This window comes from Podarcis melisellensis, assembly GCF_964234715.1.
Source record: "Podarcis melisellensis genome assembly, chromosome: 6".
NCBI classification, from domain to species: Eukaryota; Metazoa; Chordata; class Lepidosauria; order Squamata; family Lacertidae; genus Podarcis; species Podarcis melisellensis.
Window position 1 is genome coordinate 38,545,727 of NC_138538.1, and position 24,286 is coordinate 38,570,012.

General features: G+C 45.8%; 2 protein-coding genes across 2 annotated transcripts in view; both read right to left on the reverse strand.

The window, feature by feature from the left end:
* LOC309372635 (membrane cofactor protein-like) overlaps positions 1-21,568 on the reverse strand; it is a 47,541-nt gene extending 25,973 nt beyond the window's left edge. Inside the window, exon 1 of the mRNA XM_081916430.1 lies at positions 21,383-21,568. The gene's annotated coding sequence lies outside the window, so the exon portion shown is untranslated. The remainder of the gene's footprint in view (positions 1-21,382) is intronic.
* LOC309372646 (zona pellucida sperm-binding protein 3 receptor-like) lies at positions 1,323-22,729 on the reverse strand. Its single transcript, XM_081916448.1, has 8 exons — positions 21,761-22,729; positions 18,837-19,010; positions 16,174-16,353; positions 13,391-13,582; positions 11,724-11,915; positions 3,596-3,622; positions 2,609-2,672; positions 1,323-1,698 (listed from the first exon to the last, which is right to left on the reverse strand). Exons 1-8 carry the CDS (start codon positions 21,843-21,845, stop codon positions 1,668-1,670), a joined length of 945 nt encoding a protein of 314 aa, XP_081772574.1. The 5' UTR covers positions 21,846-22,729; the 3' UTR covers positions 1,323-1,667.
* Between the last annotated feature and the right edge of the window lie 1,557 nt (positions 22,730-24,286).

Consider the following 24,286-nt stretch of genomic DNA (forward strand, 5'->3'; position numbering starts at 1 on the left):
CTTTTCAGCTTCCGCCAGATTTTCTAATAATCCTTAGAATCTCCAAAATACCTACTAGATTCTCCCTTTGCCCTTCATTTCTTCCTAACAACCAAGGTGTATCTTTCCTCTTGTTTCAAATATGGGGCCACTGCGGTGGTTAAGAAGGAGCTGAGGGAAAACAGGGCATACTGTTTGATAAGGTGAGCTGAAGGGAAATCTCAACTGCAATCAGATCTAGCGAGCATGACCAATCCTCAGGGATTATGGGATTTGCAGTCCCAAAGTATTTGGGGGGCATGAAGTTAGGGAAACCTATCCTAGAAGGTTCCAAAGGCTACCTTATGCAGACACAGAACCCATATGAAGGACTGCACAGAGATCACAAAGAATTCTTGAGTACAGATACTGTGGACAAAAATGGGAATGGATAAGATCATCATACTATGTTTCTGAGCCAGCTGCTCCTAGAGATAAAATGAGCCAGCTGCTCCTAGAGATAAAATGCTGGACTTCAGGGATCTCAGGAATGCAGTTTTTATGTCCTTATCAGAGACAGTAAGTGAAGAATGCAAATTATTCAGCTTTATGATATATTTGCATGAAGGAATTCCTAAATTTAAGAAAGAGGTGAATATAAAAAAATTTAGACAATATGTAAACCAAGGGCACTATGTCAGCAACCTCAGCTTTAGATTTTCATAAAAAAGAGTTAAAGGGTGCTTAACTTTCCCCAAAGCCTGCTGCTTCCCAGCTTCATATCTGTTCCTATTTCACACGTGTTCACTTTTTAGGCCTGTTTTAAAGAATTAGTGCGCAAGGGAATCCACTTCTTTCCTTCCTTCTCCTAAAATACCCCTTCTGAAGTAGTCTTTTTCTTTTAAATAATGTTGGTGAGGATTTAACTATGTGCAACTGCATCTAGGTTTCCATAAAATCTGAACCAGGCACTTACCTTTACCTGAGTAAATTAGGTTTAAAAGATACTGTAATTTGTAAACTGTCATACTTCCTTGCATGTGTGTTTTTACTAAATGACAAGAATAAGGCACTATTAGCAAAAGATGAAAAAAGTAGGTTTTAAAGAAACAAAAGGTGGACACATTTTAAAGGAAGAAAAGTAGATCAAACTGAACACTGTTTCACTGATACTTATTTTATTTTTAAGGTGATTATTGCCCTAGATTCAAAATCTTGCAATTTCAGAAGGGACTATTGCATAGTATGTGCCTTTGTTGCTTTCTTCATAAAACTACATGTTGTAGCATATACCTGTCAGGAATATTATGCTCAATCAGCAGGAGAAAGGGGCAGTTCACAGAAAGATTTACTGTGGGATGCAGCACTTTTTGCTGAGTTCCTCAACAGAGTTCTGACTGTCCTGTAACATGTAAGTAAAGGGCCAAAGAAGGGGAAGGAAAGAAGGGTCAAAAGAAGGGGAAGGAAAAGAAAGAGAATAATAAGATGAGTCTACCCACTGATTGGCTCTTCATGTTGTGAAGATTATGTCAAATCTGCCTCATACACTGTCCCCTTGGCTCTGTTACTGAAAACTACTCATTGGAGAAGACTGGTTTGGTTTTCCTCCAGACGTCTGCTTTCTATCTGGTATTCTTGCTCTGTTTCTGCCTCTCTTTTATTTCCTGCTACTGCCCAAGTGACAACATTAGTGACTTCTGTGACTTCATTCATATGCCACATTGTTCTTCCTTTGGTAGCCTGTCGGAGAACAGAAGTGGCACAGTAAATTTGATTAAGTCTTGGGATTATTATTTTTTAAATCACCTGGCATCAAAATTATATCAATGAACACGTCAGCTAAGCCTTCATTCTGGAGAAAATCCTTTCTCCAGTATCCATGAGACCTCAGATAGTGATGAAACTCAGAAAAAGGCCTCCACTTCAGAAATTTGTGTATGGACGGGACCATGTACAGACAGGATCATCCTTTGTACCTGGTCCCAAGATGTGAACAAGCTTAAAACAATTTGGAATTGTGTGTAGAAATGGGCTTGGAGGCATTGCAGTTTCTGAAGCACTGTGGGGTGAGAAACTGCTAGCTATTCTGGCTGGGCCTGATAGGACTTGAATTCTATAAACATTTGGAGGACCAAAGTTTCCACACTCCAAAGGAACAACCAGTGACAATGCTGAAACAAGGGGCAACCCCGGCCTGCAACCAGGAGCCATGTGTCCCATTTCGCCACTTGAGGTGCAATAAGAAGTGCTGCCTGACCTCCTGCCGGTGGAAAAACAGCACCAGCATTGGCACCAATTGGCTTCACCCTGCCTCACCCTGTGTGGGCTGGGCAACCCCATTCAGAACAGAGTGAACACCAATGCCTAGGTAGATGAAGCATTCAGATACTGTAACTTGACCTTGTTTGGATATTCAGCAAAAAAAGGGGAAATTAATACATTTTTTGTTAACAATATTTGGTAGCTCTGGTTTAATATAAAAAGTATATTGCATTTCCTTTAAAATTTCAAAACAGCCCCCATAGCAAGGTTGTGAGAATATCAATTTATTATCTACAAGGAGAGTATATTTATTTAGATAAAATGTTGTGGACCTTAGAAATGCAAAACAGAAAGGAAAATAGGAGTTTGGTGATAAGAAAACTTTTACCTTGATTGTGAACATTTCTTATAAGCCCATTTAAGTGTCAGCATCAATATAGGTAATATGCTTGCTAAAAAAGAAAAAGAAACACACACCACCATTCTAGTAAAAAACCCCCACAAAAGGTCAATAAAACTGATGCATAATTAAAAACAGCATAGAAAATGCTCTGCAAATATTACTAATAAACATTTCACACTTGAATGTACTTAACAATAAAATACGTTAAACTGTCATTTGGTGGTCACAAGTCATTCTAAGACCAAACCACTTATTATTAGGGTGTTAAGACGGGTGATTTGTTGTCTTTGCTGTTTTGTTATGGGAACCTATCTGAAATAACTATGATGCCAAAATTCTAAAATTACAGTTTCACAGACAGGATTATTATGAAAATGATTATACCTCTTGGAATGTTAAGGTAAAACTTGCCAGCAAATTTATTTGGATTGCTTCCATAGGGGGGAAATACAAACTGTACTTGGAAGTAAACTCCACTGAGTTTAAAGGTGTATCTCAACCCACAGAGGAGATTAGACAAATGATGAGCAAAGATTTGAGCATTGATGCCAAGCTTTGGAAATATGAAAAATTGTGCACACTATTGGTGCTTTGTAAATGTTTGGAATAAAGTGTGTGTGTGTTTATATGTAAACACACACAAACAGTCCTTGAATAATCCAGAGTCAGTGCAACAAAAAGAAACTCCTATTTAGGAAAAAAAAATAGGAAAACATCTAGAATCATCAACTGACTGTAAGCAATTTTAAGGCCCAATTTCTTAAATCTCTACAATGAAACTTCAAAATACTTATCTCTGGCTGCATACTGCCCAGCTTTCTATGACCCCATAATATTATTGCCATTTTTCACATAGCAATGTTTTATACCATTTCATATTTTTTTGCATATTAAATTGTATAAAATATTGGTATGTAATAAACTATAATGCATCACCATGTTTCCCCCATTCATTTTCAAGAAATTACATACCAGCTATAAGTAGTCTCAGGAAAACACCTAGAAAAGAGGGGGAAATGGTTCTAATAAGCAAACGTCTCAAAATAAAACCTTGTAAGACTAATTATAGAAAGGCTACTCATTCGGACTGGCAGCCACATCTGAAATGGCTTATAAACTGAAGTACTGCAGCTCAAGGTGGATTTTGTATCAGAGCTGGTGGATATGTTTACTTAAATCATTTTCACACACACACCATATACCGTATTTTTCGCCCTATAGGACGTACTTTTTCCCCTCCAAAAATGAAGGGGAAATGTGTTAAGTTGTGGGTTGACATAGCAGCCGGCACAGCGATTTCTTCAAGTAGCTCTTTATTTTGTAAGCTGGAATAGAACTGACTGCAAACAGCTCAGCCGGCCTGCTTTTATAGGCAGCCGGCTGTCAACATTGTAACAACAACAGCCCAGAGTTCCCGCCTAAAATAACTGCCGCGGACCTGAGTGAAAACTATCTACAGACCTGAGTGAAAACTATATACAGTATCCCCCTGTTGGCCCAGGGTGAAACTACACTACATAACACCCCTCCCCACTGAGATAAGGCGTTAGTTACAATCGTAATGATTTCCTTATATACAGCACTACGCGTAATGGTTCAATTAGGCACAAAAGCATATCGGTTACATTTCCCATACTTAGACCAACAGTGATACATGTCCAACAACATAGTCCTTTAAATAAGTTGGGCGCTTGGAAACTGCCAGACCGCCGGGGACTGGTAGCCAAGTCCGGAGGGCCACACAGTTCTCGCTGAGGCTGTGGTGCGACCCTAGGTGGCGTTGGAACCAACTCCCCTGGATCCGCTGCTGTGGGTGGAGCCTCCGCAAGTGGAGTGGTCTGAGTCTGTTCTGAAGCGGCTTGGTTTGGCTCCACGCTGGCAGTTTGCGAGGGAGGTGTAGGTGGGGCCTCGCCATCTGTACGTGTCTCTTCTGGAGCCGCAAGCGCAGTTGGGGGCACCCCGGTAGTGTCCAAGTCCCCAACCCTGCGCCTAAGCTGGTCTATGTGCCGTCGCCACAAGCGTCCGTCTTCGAGTACCACCTGGTACGAGCGAGGTCCAGTGACTCCCACTACTGTGGCTGGCACCCAAGGAATGTCCCCCACATAGTTCCGGGCAAAGACCTGGTTTCCTGGGACAAATGACCGTGGCGCATTGGCACAGCCTGGGGGTTCAGCCACGGCAAAGTCCAGGTGAAGCCGGTCGAGCGGTGACCTGAGGCGGCGGCCCATAAGCAGTTCAGCAGGACTCCTCCCTGTGGCCGCATGAGGGGTGATGTGTTGCACGAACAAGTATTCGGTGACCCGCTCATGCCAGTCTCCCCGGTCCAGGCGCGCCAGTGCCTCTTTTGCCGAGCGCACCATTCTTTCCGCTTGCCTGTTGCTGGATGGATGAAAGGGTGCCGTTAGGGCATGGCGGATGCCCAGTCCCAAAAGATACCGCTCAAACGTGCCTGACGTGAACTGCGGTCCGTTGTCAGAGACAAGGACATCAGGACACCCATGCGTTGCAAACAGGCCTCGCAGCACCCGGATGACAGCTTCGGTAGTGGTGGAGGGCATCAGGGCGACCTCCAGCCATTTGGAATAGGCGTCCACCACTACCATAAAGGTCCGGCCGTGAAAGGGGCCAGCCAGATCGATGTGCACCCTCGACCAGGGTGTCTTTGGCGTCTCCCAGGTGTGTCCCTTAGCTGCCGGTGGTGCAGGCCTCGACTCTTGGCACGCTTGACAGGCGGACACCCAGGCAGTGATGGCATCGTCCATATTAGGCCACCAGACGTAACACCGAGCCAACGCCTTCATTTTGACAATTCCCGGGTGGCCAACGTGCAGAGCCTCCAGGACGCGCTGACGGAGTCCCTGGGGAATCACGACGCGGTCTCCCCACAGCAGACAGCCGCGATGAGCTGAGAGTTCATGTTGTCTGGTTGCGAAGGGCTGGAACTCCGATGCAAAAGGCCCTTGTGGCCACCCCCTCCACACCCAGTTGAGCACCCGGCTGATGGTGCGATCCTGGGCAGACGCGGAGGCCACAGTGGCAGCCGATACAGGCGCTGCCGGAAGATCCTCAATCAGAAGGAGCGATGAAGCTGGAGCCGGGTCTTCCACAAATGCTGGAAGAGGGCAACGGCTGAGGGCGTCGGCATGGCCCATCGATTTCCCTGGGCGATGGATGAGCCGGTAGTGGTAGGCAGCCAGGAAAACAGTCCATCACAGCATGTGTGGCGAGAGGACCGGTGGAGTTGGACGATCACCGGCGAGGAGGCCCAGGAGTGGCTTGTGGTCAGTGATGAGGTCAAAAGTCCTGCCATAGAGGTATTCATGGAACCTCTTCACTCCAGCCACAAGTGCTAATGCCTCCTTGTCGAGCTGGCTGTAATTCCGTTCCGTCGGAGATAGTGTCCTGGAAAAGTAGGCGAGCGGTGCTTCTCTTCCATCTGGAAAACGGTGACTAAGGACAGCACCGATGCCAAAAGGTGAGGCGTCGCAGGCAAGGACCAGCGGCCTGGATTCACTGTACTGTACCAGCACACTGTCTGAAGAAAGGAGAGCCTTGACCGCGTTGAAGGCCGCCGTCTCCCGATGACCCCAGGCCCAAGGCATCTTAGCGCTAAGGAGTCGGTGAAGAGGCTCAGCCACTGTGGCTTTGTGGGGCAGGAACATGTTATAAAAGTTCAGCAGCCCCAGGAATGCCTGCAACTCCGTTTTGTTCTTTGGGGTGGGGGCCTGCTGGATAGCGCGGATCTTGGATGTGGTTGGGTGAAGGCCGGAGGCATCGATAAGATAGCCCAGGAACTCTACCTGTGGAACTGCGATCTGGCACTTCTCCCTCTTTACCTTGAGCCCGGCCTCTTGGAACCTGGTCAGCACGGCACGGAGGCGCTCGAACAGCTGCTGGTGTGAGTCTGCAGACACCAAAACGTCATCAAAATATGGTACCACGCCCGGAAGCCCTTGCAGGAGACGCTCCATAAGGCTTTGGAAGATGCCAGGAGCCACACTCACCCCGAACTGCAACCGGCGGCAACGGAATGCCCCCCGGTGGGTGACAATCGTCTGGGCTTCAGCAGTGGCATCATCGACTGGCAGTTGTTGATAGGCTTGGGCAAGGTCCAGCTTAGCGAAGATCTTACCCTCACCCAGGGAATGCAGCAGGTGTTGGACAACAGGAACTGGATAAGCGTGCTGCTGAAGTGCCTTGTTGATCGTGCACTTGTAGTCAGCGCAGATTCTCACCGACCCATCTGGCTTGACAGGCGTGACGATGGGGGTTTCCCACTTGGCGTGGTCAACCGGCTCCAAAACTCCTTGGGCGATCAGTTTGTCCAGTTGTTCGTCCACCTTAGCCTTGAGAGCAAAGGGAACCCGGCGTGGCTTTAGCTTGATGGGGGCGACTTGTGGATCAAGGCTAAAGGAGATGGGCGTACCTGTATATTGCCCCAAGGTGCCGTCAAAAACCTCGGCAAAGTCTTTGACCAGACCCTCAGTCTCTGCGTTAGAGATGCAGTTGATGCCGGTGACTTCCAGGCCGAGGGCATCAAACCAGTCTAGCCCTAGGAGGCTTGGCCGCTGACCTTCGACCACCACCAACCGGAGCAGGCCCGAAAAATCCTTGAAGGCGATCCGGAACCGGCCAACGCCTACCACGGGAATGTCGTTTCCCTGGTAGTCTCTCAGGTGTACGCGGTGAGAGTCGAGTTGCCTTTTGGACACTCTGGGTACCAGTCTTTTGATGGTGCTCCATGACACGATGGTGCTCCATGACACGATGGACAGGGCAGACCCGGTGTCGATCTCCATGTCACATGGAGCTCCTTCAATGAGCACCGTGACGTTCAGCTTGCGTCGCGTAGGCGAGTCGGTTTGGCCAATCGTGGTTCCAGATGGGCAGCGGCAGTTGGTGAGAGCGAAACAACTTTCCTTGGCAGACTGGAGTGAAGACTTGGACTTGCGAGTCGATGAAGGGGGGTGTGTCAGACGGAGCCGATCGGCAGACCTTAGCGATGTGGCCCCTTTTGGAACACTTCCTACAGATGGCGTCTCTGAATCGACACTTGGCACGGGAATGGTTGCCTCCGCAGCCGGCACATTCCGGTTAGCCCTTGGACTTCTGTTGGAACTTCCTGCGCTCCCGCTTTGTCTGGTGCACGTCATCGTCTTCACTGGAGGATGCCTCATCACTGCTGGCCTCTTCATGATGCACCGGAACTGGCTCCCTAGCAAGACGCGGGCTGCTGGACTTGCGGATCTCCTGGGCGGAGCGTTCAGCAGCTTCTGAGGCCACAGCCTCCTCAATGGCTTTCTGTAGCGTGAGGTCTGGCTTGGCTAGGAGACGCCGTTGCAGATGGATGTCCCGGACCCCGCAGACGATTCGATCCATCAGGGCATCGTCTAAGTCTCGGAACTCACAGTGCATTGCAGCCTGTCGCAGGGCGGTGGTGTAGTTGTTGATTGACTCCCCCTCTGCCTGGTTCCGGTGGTAGAACGCATGGCGGGCAGCAATCTTGGACGGCTTTGGTGCATAGTGGTTGCGGAGCTTCTCTTGGATCATGTCCCATGGTGTTGCCTGGACTGCTTCAGGCGCAACCAATGCTCGGGCCGTCTCAAACACCTCAGGCCCACAGAGGCTGAGGAATAGGCCCCGCTTCCGATCCATTGATACTGCTGTCAGCTCGTTGGCTTGGAGGTAGCAGTCGAACCGAGCGAGGTAGGAGTCCCATGATTCAGAGGCTGGTGCAAACGGCAGTAGAGGCACAAGTGAAGCCATGATTCCGATGCCGGCGTGAAGGGCGATGGATGGAACACAGTGCTCTAGCCAGAACAGTCAGCTCTGAATTGGTTCTGCCCAGAGATTTCGCTCAGTGATTCAGCTCAGTGATTCAGCTCAGTTCAGAGGCTGGCCGCATCTGGCTGTGCTCTGATGTCCATCCATCCCACCTTCGTCGCCAGTGTTAAGTTGTGGGTTGACATAGCAGCCGGCACAGCGATTTCTTCAAGTAGCTCTTTATTTTGTAAGCTGGAATAGAACTGACTGCAAACAGCTCAGCCGGCCTGCTTTTATAGGCAGCCGGCTGTCAACATTGTAACAACAACAGCCCAGAGTTCCCGCCTAAAATAACTGCCGCGGACCTGAGTGAAAACTATCTACAGACCTGAGTGAAAACTATATACAGTATCCCCCTGTTGGCCCAGGGTGAAACTACACTACATAACAAAATGTGTGTGCGTCCTATGGGGCGGATGCAGGCTTTCGCTGAAGCCTGGAGAGTGAGAGGAGTTGGTGCGCACCGACCCCTCTCGCTCTTCAGGCTTCAGGAAGCTATCTGCAAGCCTAGGCTTGCGAATAGCAGCCTGCATCCCGAAGTCTGGGGCGCACTGAGCCAGTGTGCCGTATAGGGCGAAAAATACGGTATACTCGACGGGCACTTCAAAAATTAATACTATATTAAGAAACCACATGGGTTTAAAAGAATAGATGTTGACTTTACATGACTCAATCTCAAATCATAATTGTTTTTTGCTGTGGTAAGAACTTCCTTTTAAAATACTAAAGTTGCAAATATCATTTTAAAATGAAATACTTGAGGATTATGCAAACCATTTAGATTCTCATAAACCGGAAACTTAATTTGTTTTATTGCCTGTCGGCTATATCAGACAACTACTTCAGAAGCTTTTGAGAATGTGTGTTGGGGTGGGAGAGGAAATGCAGAAACTGTTGTTTGCTTTGCTGTCTGCCAATCACATGGAGCAGTTGCCAGGCAGCTACTTGAGGGACTTCTTGAATATGTGTGCACGGTAGCAGGTTTTTGCCTTCTTAGTAGTGGCACCCATCCTGTGGAATGCCCTCCCTTCAGATGTCAAGTAGATGAGTAACTATATAACCTTTAGAAGACATCTGAATGCAGGCCTGTATAAGGAAGCCTTTTAACGTCTAATGTTTTATTATGTTTTAATATATGTTGGAAGGCGCCCACAGTAGCAGGGGCAACCCAGTCAGATGGGCGGGGTACAAATATCGAAATTGAAATGTGGGAGTGGGGTAAGAAGCAGCTGCTTGACATGGGCCTCAGGTGAATTTCTTGCTCTGAAACTGAAGAAAGCAAGGAAGCAGGTTTTGATTGTTGAATGAGGTTGGTTAATTTGTATTTGTATGTTGAGTCATCATTTTTAGATTTTAATTGTGGGTAGGGGCCTCAAAAGCTGGGAGACCCTGGTTAAGAGACAAATGCCCAGTTCCATTTTCTTAAAAGAGCCTTCATGAAGGTGTGCTGTGAAGTATAAAGCATTTCTTCAAATATCTGTAAATAGTTGCACCTCAACCGTTTCCACTCTGAATGTGTTTTAGTCTGTAAATACCATTTCTGATAATTTTATTGGGTCTTGGGGTTTGTGAGTGGACAATTCAGCCACTAACAAGACCCAATTCCACATACAACTGGATATTAAATTTTCATTTAAACTAAATATCCATGCATACAAATATACATGTGTCAATACCCTAAAAGCATTAGTTTTAACTGAGTGCAAAATGTGTCACCATGGCTGCTGCATCATTAATGAGTAACCATCTGAACACAGAATTTAGCCCAATGCAGTAGACATTCCTGATCTGGCTATCCATGCTGGATGGTAACGGTTGGGACTGTTAGGATATTTCCGTTCCACCTTAAAAGGGGACAGGCTGTTGTGAGTCACAGCCTGCGTATTTCCTGTTCACAGGAAGTTTCTGTTTTGTATATAGCTGTTGTTTCTCTCTGTGTGCCTTGACACGCAGGCAGGCAGTCATGTTTTTCTTTGTTCTGACCAACGCTGAATAAAGTTGTAAATAATGCTCTCCTGAGTACATCTTTCGTTGTGCGAACTCTGCGAAAGGGCATGCACCAGTCCTTGGAATGTGGACAGATGTTTCTGAGGCTTGTGTCACTAATTGACTGATACTGCGTTTCTACGGGAGGTTGATGGAACGTCCGGAGTCAACGTGGGGGCAACGTGGGAGCATGATGGCCTTTGTCTCCCTGGCAGTATCCCAACAACAGGGACAACACTAGTTTCTATGTCATGTTTCAAATGACCACGTCAAAATTCTACATTCTGACTAAGGAGATTACACCTTGTGATCCAGCACCAGGAAACTGGGATGCAAAGAGCAGTGCCTAGTGCTGACAATTTACAATATAGCCTTCAGAGAAGGTTGGTTGCCCCTGAATATCACCTTTGGGGTGGGTAAATTCAGCTTGCAAGATCTTCAGAGAGACTGACTAGGTACTAAACAAATATTACCTGAAAGATGTTATAAAAGTAAGAGGCAGAATAAAAATTCTCAAAGACTTCTGGAAGCTTGACTTCCCATGGACTAGTGGTGCCCAGGATTCATTCCATATCCACATTTTGTTCTAGAGGGTTGCAGTCCAGAGTTCTACAACCAAAAGTACTTCTACAGCATGGTTCTTCAAGAGGTTGTGAACACCAAGGGCCACTTTATGGATGTCAATGTCTGTGTTGTTGGGAGAAAACATGGTATAGATATCTTCTGGATGTCCCACCCTTGTTGACAAGCCAGAGGCTGGTCCAGTCTTCCCTGGCCTAGTGGTGCTTGTCAGTGATTTTTCCATGTGCCCCCTCAACTTCACCATTCAGGCATTCACCTTCAAACCGTAGCTGATGTCTTCCTACAGGTCTACATGGATAGGCATGGACTGTACCTTCAGCTACTACCACAGTTCAGCTTGGCTGCCTGTGAAAAGGCTTTGGCCATTTAAAGTTAAGACGGAGGTCCCTCTATACCTTGCTAGATATGGATATCATTGTTGTCTCCTGTATCCTGCTCAAAAGCTGCAAGACGGGGGCCGGTTTCCTTCTTGAGAAGCACCCTGATATGTCTAAGCTTGGAGATGAGATGGATGCTGTACCCATGGGCAGAGACCAGAATGTTAACACGGTTCCAGTTAACCGATGACAAGTATGTATGCATGTGTAAATAAAACCATATATGCTTTTGCAGGTACCACCATCTTAGAGGTATGCATTTGCACCCCCAAATCTCTCACTGGTCAGAGATTTAGCATTTATAACAGTATTTTCAGAAATATAATGCTTACTCAGAGCACAAGTTGGAATATTAGGCAACCATTGCTTCCCACCAATGTAATTAATCCTAGGTGATCCGATCAAAATATAGCCAATATTACATTGAATAGTAACTTCATCTCCAATGTTGTAGTATTCTTTCTCCCCATAGATTATTCTTCCATTACGGATATAGAGTTCAGTAGTGTCTGGTGATGTTCTAGCTGAAAACACAAAAAAACTATTAAAAATAATATAAAGCAGTACTAAACAGCACACAAAATAGGGGAAAAAATCATACTTGTGCAACTTGATTTTGCAAAATGCAGAATGTTCTATACAAAAAAGTTAAGAAAATTTCCTGATATTATGTATAATATTGTGCTATTTTACATCTGTCAGAAGTGTCTGGGAGCTGCCATTAGGAGATCTGGAGTGAAGTGTCAACAATAAGCAGATGACACCCAGCTCTGTCTCTCTGTTCTAAGTGAAAATACATTCATCATCCAGGTGGCATTGTTACTTCTTTCTCCTAGGATGGGGCTAAAAGGAAGATTTTTAGGTCATGTTTGCAAAGCTTGGTGTGATGCATCCTATTAGATATTGATAGCTAGTTTGTAGATCCCTGGAAAAGGTTAAGAGAGGGTACAATCCAGTTCACAGCCACAGTATTGTACCTTCTCTTTTACTTCTTCCACTGGTCAACTCTGCAGCCCTGGCCTATTTGTCATGGTTCTAACCCCATCCCATTCTTGCATTGTGCAAAATGAAAGGATTCCAAAGTTGCAGCTTTTGCTCTATCACTCCCATGGATTTTTTCACTAATGATTTGTTTTTATATTAAAAACATTGTACAAGAACTGAGTGGTTTAGAATACTTCAATTTCAGACCTTCTGCATGCTGATGCTATTGCAGTTATCTCCACCACATTAATTGGAATATGGAAGTTACTGAGCAACTAAGTTTTGTATGAAACAGCACCTATTATTACTGCAAAGACTAAAATTCTAGGTATTGGCAAGAAGAAAGTTCATATATGGAAGTTGGGCAATCCCATGGCCAGCCACATTCATGTAAGCCACATTCAGTACTATCTTTCATGTAAAGGGACCCAGAACTGAATCTCTAATCAGGGACAGGATATGATGAGGTGCACACAGCAGCTAGCATACCACTAAAATAAAAATATCAACTGTAATTGGGATTAAAATATATCATTTTTAGTCCAATAGACCAATGCAACCAATGTTATGGAAAGCAAATGAAAGCATTCATGTAAATACACATGACAGAAGTCTGTCAAATTGTACTTAAGATACCTTTGCGGGGGGTGGGGATTAGACAAGGACCAGGTTCAAATCCACAGTAAGCCATGAAGCTACCTAGGTGACATTGGGCCATTTACTGTCTCTTGGCCCGAACAGCATTCCACTGCTGATGTACAGATAAAATTGGGAGACATAGACCTATGTACGCTACCCTGATCTCTATGGAAGAAAGGTGGAATATAAATGTAATAATGAACAAAAAAGTAAACAAAAAACTGCTAGAAGAATGAAGCAGCTTCAGAAGATGTCAAGACCACATATAATGTTGTGGGTGTGTCTGCCCATCTGTGATTTACCTGTAGATAATGGGAAATATCTGTCTTGAGTATGGCTTTAAAAGGAACATTTATATATGGATTTATATACATACAGAAACATGGTTGTATAGAAGGATCCCACTGATTGTAGCCTTTGCATTTTACAGTCATCTTTGTGGTTTCATCAAAAAAAGAATGGTTTGGATGGCAGTAAACTGTGATGGTATCTCCAATTTTGTATTCAGATTTCAATGGATACACACTCCCTTTGGGCATTACTGGAGCACCACAATTTTCTGGATAAACTATAACAAGAAAAATAAAACTGGAAGATATAAATGCAAGACTAGTAGTATACAATCTGTCACAAGATTCAAGATGCCGCCATTGTGTCAGGTACCTGGATTTTTGAGCAGGCCGTCCTAACCATTGGCGCTAGGGGTGCATGGCACCCGGGCGCCAGGCTCTCAGGGGTGCCAGACCAAGAGTCTGGGGCCGAGTGTTGGAGTCCGGGGAAGAGCCACCAACAGCCGGACTCCAACGCTTGCCCCCGAACTTGCACTGAGCAGCCTGCAGCGGTCCGACAGGTTCTGCTCCGCTCAGCTGTCAACTCTTCCCCCAGCTGCATGGCCGCTGTTTCAGTGCCGCGCCCGGAGCGCCATGTAACGTGGGCGTGGCGCGGTGCATCCTGTTGCATGTGCCAAGCTGCGGGTTCCTTTGCTGGCTTTTCCACTGTTGGCGCACATTCCCAGCACCACCCAACGTGGGGTGCCAGTGCAGAACAATGGGGAATGCAAGCGGTATCTCCAGACGGGATCTGCCACGCGCCGACGGCAACAACAAATCCTGACTAACAGGAGCATGCGGACCCTGTCCGGAGATGTTTCCTCTGCTGCTGCTTGCATTCCCCGTCATTCTGCACTGGAACCCTATATTGGGAGGCACTGGGAACATGCACCGACAGCAGAAAAGCCAGCAAAGGAACTCGCAGCTTGGCACATGCAACAGGATGCGCCACACAGTGCCCACAACGTTTCATGGTGCTCCAGGTGCTGCATGCGCAGCCAAAACAGTTAGCCGCCATGCAGCAGGGGTGTGTGAAGGCAGCGGGCGGACAGCCCAGTGACTGTGCCACCCAACATGTTGTCATCGTCCCCAGCATGGAACCCCACCCACCTTTGTACACCCCTGTGCGTGGGGCGCTGGCACCCCCGTTGGTTGGTGCTTTGAGCCCCTGCATCCCACAACTGTTCTAAAGGTAAACAACTATTTCCTTAACAACTTTGGGGTCCCTCCCTTAAAAAAGGTTGACAACTCTGGGCAACCTAGGAGCGCCAGGCGGATCTTTGCACCCCGGCACTGTATATGCTTAAGATGGCCCTGTTTTTGAGCTCTGTAAGAAGGCACAAAACAGTTTAACAGCAATTACGTCATGGCAAGTTATGCAAACCCTATTCTTTTGAACACAACAGGAGAAAAGTCAAATGTATTCTTAAACTTTTGTTCTTGAAATGTTTTCTGTGCAGTCACACATTGGGCATGCTTGTAAAACAAATGCTATTAGACAAACGAGATAAGAGTTACCCTTTCAGAAACAAATGACTAACATCTATGTGATGAGTGAAGCTACAAAATCTCTGTGTAAGCTAGATTTCAATGGACTTCTTTAAAATACTGCACTTGGGAAGGTGTAGGTCCTAGACCATTTGGCAAGGTGTAGGTCCTAGGCCAGGAGTAGGGAATCATCCACCCTCCCTTTCTCTAAGGAATGTGTATACATGCTGTGGTGGGTATAAAGCCAAGGTTGGATTCACCAGCACTGGGTGAATGTGAGGTACTTCCAAGTTATCAGCAGTCAAGCTGAAGGTAACATGCTATATGGCGATAACATAGCATGAGCTAGCATGGTAAAGTGCTAGTGGATCTCTATATACTTGGGTCTTTACAAGATTTCTTTCTACAACCACAAGAACTGAAATATAGTAGATGAGTTCATGATGCAGCAGCATCTCTTAGATTTTATGTAGCTAGTGTGTTTATTTTTGTTTTGTGTCGTGAGACATTGAACAGTTTATATAATTTGAACTGAACTGTCTGAGCAAAGAGTTTTCTGAACTGGGAACTCTGGAAAAGGCTGACTACTGGAAAGCAGGAAGAACCTGACATTCTGCTGGATGACTCTGCTAGAGCTGTGCAGACTCTGCTGATCACACTGCTTGAAGTTTGGTATAGTATCAACAAACGGATGGTGGGCCCAGTATAACAGGTTATTGGCCAACTGACTTCTATAAGTCTAGCAGCGGTTCATGTGATGGGGCGGATGCTGAACACCAGCATCATTCTTGCTTACCTGGCTAGCACTAGGGCAGCAGCAAACTCGGAGCTGCACAGGTGCACCAGTGAGGCTGTCGCTGCCACTCTAGCAGTCCTGCGATTACACACACACAGCCCCAACCTTGCCTTTGCTGCTTGTAACTTAGCTGAGCTGAACTTGCAGCTCCATACAGCAGCCTCTTTGGATTCCACCTTTTGATTACCTTCTGCCTTGGATTCCTTAATTTTCTCCTCCTCGCATTGGTGAACTCCAGACACTACTTCCTACTATGATTTTACTTTCTGCCCTCCCCACTGGAGTAAACACATGCAAAACTAACAAATGTGTTTTCAAATTTGGGCTGCCCCTTCTTCTGCATTAGTGTACCATTATTATACTAATGTTTAAGCAATTAAAGCTCAATTGGTTCTCTGAACTTTGTGAGATATAACACAAAAATACACCTTGGTGGCCAACATTCTTTACTCCTTTTTAAACATGTCAGTTCCCTATGTTTAAATGGCTTTTTATTGTGGAAAGAGAAAAATATTTTCTAATCCAGTGCTTTTTTCAAAGCCTTACTCTTTTTGCAGGATGGCACTTCAGGGACCCAAGAACCGTTCGTCTCACAGCGAATAAAATAACTGCCGATTAAGAAGTATCCAATTTTACATTCAAATGTAATACTGCTGCCATAGGTATAGGAATCTCTAAATCCACTTAATTTTATTCCATCCGGAACTACTGGATTGGCACACATAACTGAAAGTGAAAAGTAAAATTAAAAAGCAGAACTCCTTAAAAACTAGAATATTTACATTTCTGCTCTCTTGAGAATGGGATATTTTCTGATGAAACTTATTAAAAATTCTCTCCTAAGTCATTAATCTAGATCAGGAGTGGCCAACCCCTTTTTGGTCCAAGGACCATGTTTACCATTGGCCAACCCAATAGCTGAAGTAACATATATTATGATTTAAAAAGAAATGTTTAGACTCACTTTATGTATTGGGTTGCTATAATTTTTTCACCATTTATAATTGTGCAACGTTAGTATAATCACCTAAAAGAACAGCCACTAAGGGTCAAATGCATGTTATGACAAGCACACTTTTCTTTTAAGTGGTCTTAGAACCGGCCACTTTCTGCAGGTAAAGCAGTCTCACTAAGCTTCAATTCAGATTAGGATTGCAATGTGGATGGGAGAGTGGAGGTTTAATCCCACACCATTTCCCCAGGCCCACCAGCAGCTTGTCTTTGCCCCCTGAATACATTGTTTACTGCAGGAGGCACATTTCTGAAGAGGAACAGTTTTTCAGACGAGTGCTTTCCTGTTTGAGGAATACTTTTGTAATGGTTGTGCAAGATTATTGGTTGATAAAATAAATCCATCTCCTGTGAGGGTTCAACATTATCTTTCCGTAAATTAGCTTTTGCACTATTGGGAAATCAGATTCCTAGCAATCAAACAGTTAATAGGAAAACATAAAGAGTCAAATAATTCTGCTTATGTGATTGTCATTGACAACTAGCTAGCTAGCATCTTTATGAATCAGGAGTGCTGAGAGATATGATGGCAGGGGCAGCAATTCCAGTGGCCTGCTATAAGTGCATATTCTGTTTTCCTCCAGCATTATTCTATTTGTTCTTTTAATGTTTGGCTTATTTTCAAATATACACCTGTCTCCAGTGATTTCTCCTTCAAAAGGAAGACAAATTGGCAAAACACTGGAGCAGTCAGGGAAGTAGGAAACATACACAACACATGTATTTGTAAAATCCTATCACTGATCTGGACATAGCAGCACACAGCTTCCTAGCAAGTCAGTAGGCTTTTTTAAGAGCATCACTGCAGATATAATTGTTATGAAAAGAAAATCAACCTCCACATGTGGGTAGAGGGAATTCCCCTCACCACTGTGCTTTACTGTTATTAGCAACAATATCACAAGAAATGGAAGGTGCTGCAATGACCAATATAGTCTCATTGCAATGGTATTTTATCACTATTTCTTAAGGATAAGTCCCAGTCCCATTGTGAGAGCCATCAAGACTACTTGGAGGAACTGCACAAGAAATTCCTAGAAAAATATTGAACAATTTAGCAAATAGGCAAAACTTGTATAGAAATGTTGGGAGTCTGGTAAATACGCTGCACTGATGTGCAGAGAGAAATAGTCTGGAGTGCATGTTGAGAGCACAAGAAAACAAAGCCATCTTGAGTACAAATATTCCCCACAAAAAAGGGCTCCTGCAGGCCCCAGGCATGAGTTGGCCACCATTTCTGTCACCTGCTGTCTTTGTTGTTGTTGTCGTTTAGTCGTTTAGACTCTTCGTGACCCCATGAACCAGAGCATGCGAGGCACTCCTATCTTCCACTGCCTCCCACAGTTTGGTCAAACTCATATTGGTAGTTTCAAGAACACTGTCCAACCATCTTGTCCTCTGTCGTCCCCTTCTCCTTGTGCCCTCAATCTTTCCCAACATCAGGGTCTTTTCCAGGGAGTCTTCGCTTCTCATGAGGTGGCCAAAGTATTGGAGCCTCAGCTTCAGGATCTGTACTTCCAGTGAGCACTCAGGGCTGATTTCCTTAAGAATGGATAGGTTTGATCTTCTTGCAGTCCATGGGACTCTCAAGAGCACCATAATTCAAAAGTATCAATTCTTCGGCGATCTTTATGGTCCAGCTCTCATTTCCATACATCACTACTGGGAAAACCATAGCTTTAACTATACGGACCTTTGTTGGCAAGGTGATGTCTCTGCTTTTTAAGATGCTATCTAGGTTTGTCATTTCTTTTCTCCCAAGAAGCAGGTGTCTATTAATTTTGTGACTGCTGTCACCATCTGCAGTGATAATGGAACCCAAGAAAGTAAAATCTCTCACTGCCTCCATTTCTTCCCCTTCTGTTTGCCAGGAGGTGATGGGACCAGTGGCCATGATCTTAATTTTTTTGATGTTGAGCTTCAGACCTTATTTTGTGCTCTCCTCTTTCACCCTCAAAGGGTTCTTTAATTCCTCCTCACTTTCTGCCATCAAGGTTGTGACATCTGCATATCTGAGGTTGTTGATATTTCTTCCAGCAATCTACTTCTTCTTATTTCATTAGAGTTTATTTCTAAGTAAGTGTGGGTACGATCACAACCACAAATTAAGAGAAGCTTGATATTTCTTATGTTTAAAGCATTAGAGTAACTTTTTAGAAATCACCAAAATAAACGAACACGTTTAGAGCAATACATACCATGACAGGGGTCTGACAACGGTGTCCAGGAACCGTTAATACATGTAGTTGTGTTAGTTTTATCATGCACTCTTACAGCACCTTCTTTGCATTCATATACTGCGAAGTGGTCATATATAAAGATATCAACCGCAGAAAAGGGAAATATTGGTAAATCGTCAAGATCACAGGTCTCTGGGTTCACATAAAAAGACAAAGATTAATATGACACATAAGCCTTTGGAAGTAAAAATCCTGTTTACAGTTTCACTATATTTGTTCTAAAAAACTAAATATGGGATAATTATAACAAACAATAATGAAAGAAAAACACTGACAATGCAGTGAAAGTGTTTTAAGTTGAGTTCATTAAACAGTGTGTATTAGCAGACACCTTTCACACTGAGGACTCAATATCCTTAATCTTCTCTTCTGCAAGCTCCAGTGAAACTAGCTCTGATGTTCTTACACAGTTCTTGTTAATTTCAAACTTACCACACTTACACTGTCATGTCACAAACATCCCAGGCCTCCCAGCCCATGACAAGCTCTGCAAGGTTCATGGTGGTGGTCCTAAGCCTTGTTGGTTTGTGCCATCCTTAGCAACTAGTTTTTCTGAGGTGGGATGGCTTTCTCCAGTGAGAAGAAATTACAGTGGTACCTCGCAAGACAAATGCCTCGTAAGACGAAAAACTCGCAACACGAAAGAGTTTTTCATTTTTTGAGTTGCTTCGCAAGACGAATTTCCCTATGGGCTTGCTTCGCAAGACGAAAACGTCTTGCAAGTTGATTTCCTTTTGATTTTCAATGCATTCCTATGGGAATCCGTGCTTCACAAGACGAAAAAACTCGCAGAACGAATTAATTTCGTCTTGCGAGGTACCACTGTAATTACCAGCTCTCAGTCTAGCACAGTTTCAGGTCTCTTTGGCAGCTTGTCAGTGGAATGGAGGAACCCAGGATCCTCATCCTTCCCAATGAGTCGTCAATCCACCTTTGACACAGATTTTTTTTTTTTACATCTGCCGCAGGTCTAGGACAAAACCATCTTAATCTGATCCCTTAAAAAAAATCCTCCAGCTAACGCTTTTCAACTGGAGTTTTTCCACAGAAAATAAAGAACATGTCTCTTTACTCTCTGTAACACTTCTCAAGCTAAAACCTCTGTAGCAGTTGACAAGCAGTAAAATACATACATACAGATCTTGGGCCCTCCTAATAGTAAAATGCAATAACAGGTAGGCATGAAGCACATACATACACTATCATAAAATAATGAACCCATAAATTAGCCAGGAATGAATCCAACATTCTGCCAGGACATGGGCACGCGCCTTGCATTTACCCAGATTAGTGAATGAGGTGTGATACTCTTGACAGGGGTCTGAGAGACCTCCTCCCCCCCCCAAAGGTGGTGGTACTACTTACCATTGTGTACCACCAGAAAAAGCACTCTTTTTTCAGAGATGACCAGGAAAGGCTCACACACCATTAATCTGAGATTATCTGATTCACTTACACAAATAACAAAGGCTGTAGCCAGATGCACTTTGGTATCTGTGCCATGTCAAGAATAGAAAGTCTTATTTTAGATGTGATGTAATGGAAACATGAATCTCATTTTTTGTTGGGGTAGTTTTATTTCTCATGTTGCTAAATATCCTGTGTAGAATTTATAGGCTTAGCAATTTATGGGCTGCAATCCACAATCACCCTATGCCAGGTTGGTGTGTGTGTGTGTAGATTTGAGTGAAGACATTTCTGGTGGCTCCTTTTGCTGACAGTGTGCCACTTGTGTCACTCTGCCAGCAAGGTCTCCCCCTTTGTCCACTGAATTGTACTGGCAGGTGGAATGCTACTGGTGGTATTCCCTCCAACGGAAAGCCCTGAAATCCTGAATTCTGGTGGATCACCAGGTGCTCTCAAAGCGCTTTGCTAGATAAGGAACTAGGTATAAAGACCCTGCACAGTTTGTTTTGTCTTGTCTTGTCCATATGATTTTATGTATTGATATTAACCTTAGGTTCTTCATTCTACAGCTTCCCCCCATCAAGTAAGTAAATAAATAAATAAAAATAGTTAACTAACTGACCTTTGCGTTGCAGCTAGCTCGGTTGTGTGTGTGTGTGTGTGTGTGTGTGTGTGTGTGTGTGTGTGTATATACATGTATATATGTGTGTGTGTGTGTGTGTGTGTGTGTATATATATATATATATATATATATATATGCTTTCGTAGATTTTCACGGGTACAGGAATGCAGGTTTTGGTGTCCTCGGGTGTCTTCCCGTGTAAAAGTTGGGGTGTCTAGGCGACGTTTCGACGAGGTCTCACTCGTCATCTTCCGAAAGCACCAGCCTGAAGATGACGAGTGAGACCTCGTCGAAACGTCGCCTAGACACCCCAACTTTTACACGGGAAGACACCCGAGGACACCAAAACCTGCATATATATATATATATATATATATATACACACACACATGTATATATGTATATATACATAGCTCTATCTCTATCTATTTAATGAGTTAGTGAAGCACCACAGAATAAAGTAGCACAACCCCACCGCTAATGCACTATTATTGTGTCAATCGCCCTAAAAGACCCCTCTGGGAGGCACCAAGGTCTTCCCCATGCGTGCTTCCTCGGGAGTAAGAAAGGCCGCCTGTCAGAGAATTGGGCAGCCCAATTGGCTCTGCCGACGGAGGCCGTAGCCTGGGACGCGGCGGGCAACCGCCTCGCGGCTGAGGAGGACGGACACCTCGGCGCCACCTGGCGGGCTGCGGGGGGACATCCTCGTTTACCTCAGGCGCCTGGAAAGACCCGCCCACTCGCGCGCCGCGAGCGGGCGGGAGGGGAAGGGGCAGGTGGCGGGGAGAAAGGAGGCTCAGAGGCCGCTAGAGGCTCCGTCGTCACTCGCCTGGCTTCCTCGTACAGTACTCACCCACCATTCCCTGAGGCAGCAGCAACAGCATCGACATCCCCAAGAGCCGGCGAGTCAGCAGAAGCCCCCAGGACGGCCGTTGCATAACGCTGAGCGGCGACAGCGAAGAGAAGAGAAGGCAGGCTCACGACTGCGCGGGCGAGTGGCGTAAAAGCGTTCGGTGCAGGGCCGCGTTGCGGGGAGCGACGCGCGATGGTCGCTGTTCAGCTCGCTTTCCCTGTTTTCCCCCTGTAGCATTTCCCACCTAGAGTGCCGGATGGATCCTTTGCAGACTGTACTTTTTCGCTACGTTGTATTCCTCCCCACCTCAGTGGAAGACGACAGCTTGCTTGCGAAAGACAGCGGGGGAAATCCAGGATTGTATCGCATCTGTGATATGTTGGTGGACTGTGCCGTCACTTTGAAAAAAGTGTAGAAATCATGCTCTCTCACATCGAAGTATTATTGAGTGGGGAAAATATGGTTCCTGCTGCTTTTTGAGGTTTTAAAAATCATTTTTTTAAAAAAAAAATGCTAGACAGTGCAATGCAGTTTTACTACGTCATGTGACAGGCTGAAGAGAGGGTCTAGACGTGGCTGAGAAAATGTGGTTTATGACAGCTATATAATGCAGTCCAGTATTATTATTCCAGTATTGTGGGGTGCTGCTTGTGGCTTATGACTAGTCAAATATGTAACTGACGGCTGTATACCTTCATATCTGTTGCAGAAATCTGCCAGGACCCATCTTTTGGGGGTGTTTAGGGGGAGACACTTGGGCTACTGGAGAGCCATCTCTATTTGAACAAGTACAGTATTTGTCTTTTGGTTATTGCTGTTTCGGCTCTTCTATTTGATATATTGAAGCTGACATTGTCTTTTGTTTTATCAGTCTTTCAAGGTTGACATTTTACTGATTTTCAATACAAACTAATGTTTTAACCAGATTATTAGGCACTTGGAATATAAATAGGGTGCAGCTTTGAGAGAGTGGCTGGGGAGGAATAATTTAGAAGAACCATCCATTGATGATTTATTAATTTAAAGCATTTGTTAATAATAATAAATAATAATAATAATAATACCCCACCCATCTGGCTGGGTTTCCCCAGCTACTATGGGCAGCTTCCAACAAAATATTAAAATGCAATAGTCCGTCAAACATTAAAGGCTTTCCTAAACAGGGCTGCCTTCAGAGGTCTTCTGAAAGTCTCGTACTGTAGTTGTTTTTCTCTTTGACATCTGGTGGGAGGGTGTTCCACAGGGTGGGTGCCACTACCAAGAAGGCCCAGAAATGTACAGTGGTGCCTCGCAAGACGAAATTAATTCGTTCCGCAAGTCTTTTCGTCTTGCGAGTTTTTTGTCTTGCGAAGCACGGTTTCCCATAGGAATGCATTCAAAATCAATTAATGCGTTCCTATGGAAACCGCCTTCAGACCAGGTCCGGGGACAGTCTGTCCCCCGACCTCTTCTGAAGGCTGGCGGGGGGCAAAAGTCTTTGCTCCCCCCTGCCTGCCTAACCGGGAGCTTCCCGGGAGAGCGGAAAACGCAGCGCTGCCTTCCCGCTCTCCCGGAAAGGCAGGCAGGGGGGAGCAAAGACTTTTGCCCCCCGCCAGCCTTCAGAAGAGGTCCAGGTCCTCTTCCGAAGGCGGACGGGGAGCAAAAGTCTTTGTCCCCACAGCCTGCCTAACCGGGAGCTTTTAAATCGCCCCGGGACTGTCCGGGGCGATTTAAAAGCGCCCGGACGGCTTTTGAAGGCAGGCGGGGGGAGCAAAGACTTTTGCCCCCCGCCAGCCTTCAGAAGAGGGACCTCTTCCAAAGGCGGGCGGGGGGCAAAAGTCTTTGTCCCCCCTGCCTGCCTAACCGGGGGCTTTTAAATCGCCCTGGGACTGTCCGGGGCGATTTAAAAGCGCCCGGACGGCTTTTGAAGGCAGGCGGGGGGGAGCAAAGACTTAAATTTAAAAGCCCCCGGTTAGGCAGGCAGGGGGGACAAAGACTTTTGCCCCCCGCCAGCCTTCAGAAGAGGTCCCTCTTCTGAAGGCTGGCGGGGGGCAAAAGTCTTTGCTCCCCCCCGCCTGCCTTCAAAAGCCGTCCGGGGGCTTTTAAATCGCCCCGGACAGTCCCGGGGCGATTTAAAAGCCCCCGGTTAGGCAGGCAGGGGGGACAAAGACTTTTGCCCCCCGCCCGCCTTCGGAAGAGGTCCTGGACCTCTTCTGAAGGCTGGCGGGGGGCAAAAGTCTTTGCTCCCCCCCGCCTGCCTTCAAAAGCCGTCCGGGCGCTTTTAAATCGCCCCGGACAGTCCCGGGACGGTTTAAAAGCCCCCAGTTAGGCAGGCAGGGGGGACAAAGACTTTTGCCCCCCGCCTGCCTTCAAAAGCCGTCCGGGATAGCGGGAAGCGCTTCCCTGCTATCCCGGACCGCTTTTAAAATGCTGGCGGTGGGGAGCAAAGCCTTTCGCCCCCGCCGGTCTTCCTGGACCTCTTCTGAAGTCTGGAGGGGGGTGGAAAGGCTTTGCTCCCCACCGCCAGCATTTAAAAGAGGTCCCTGG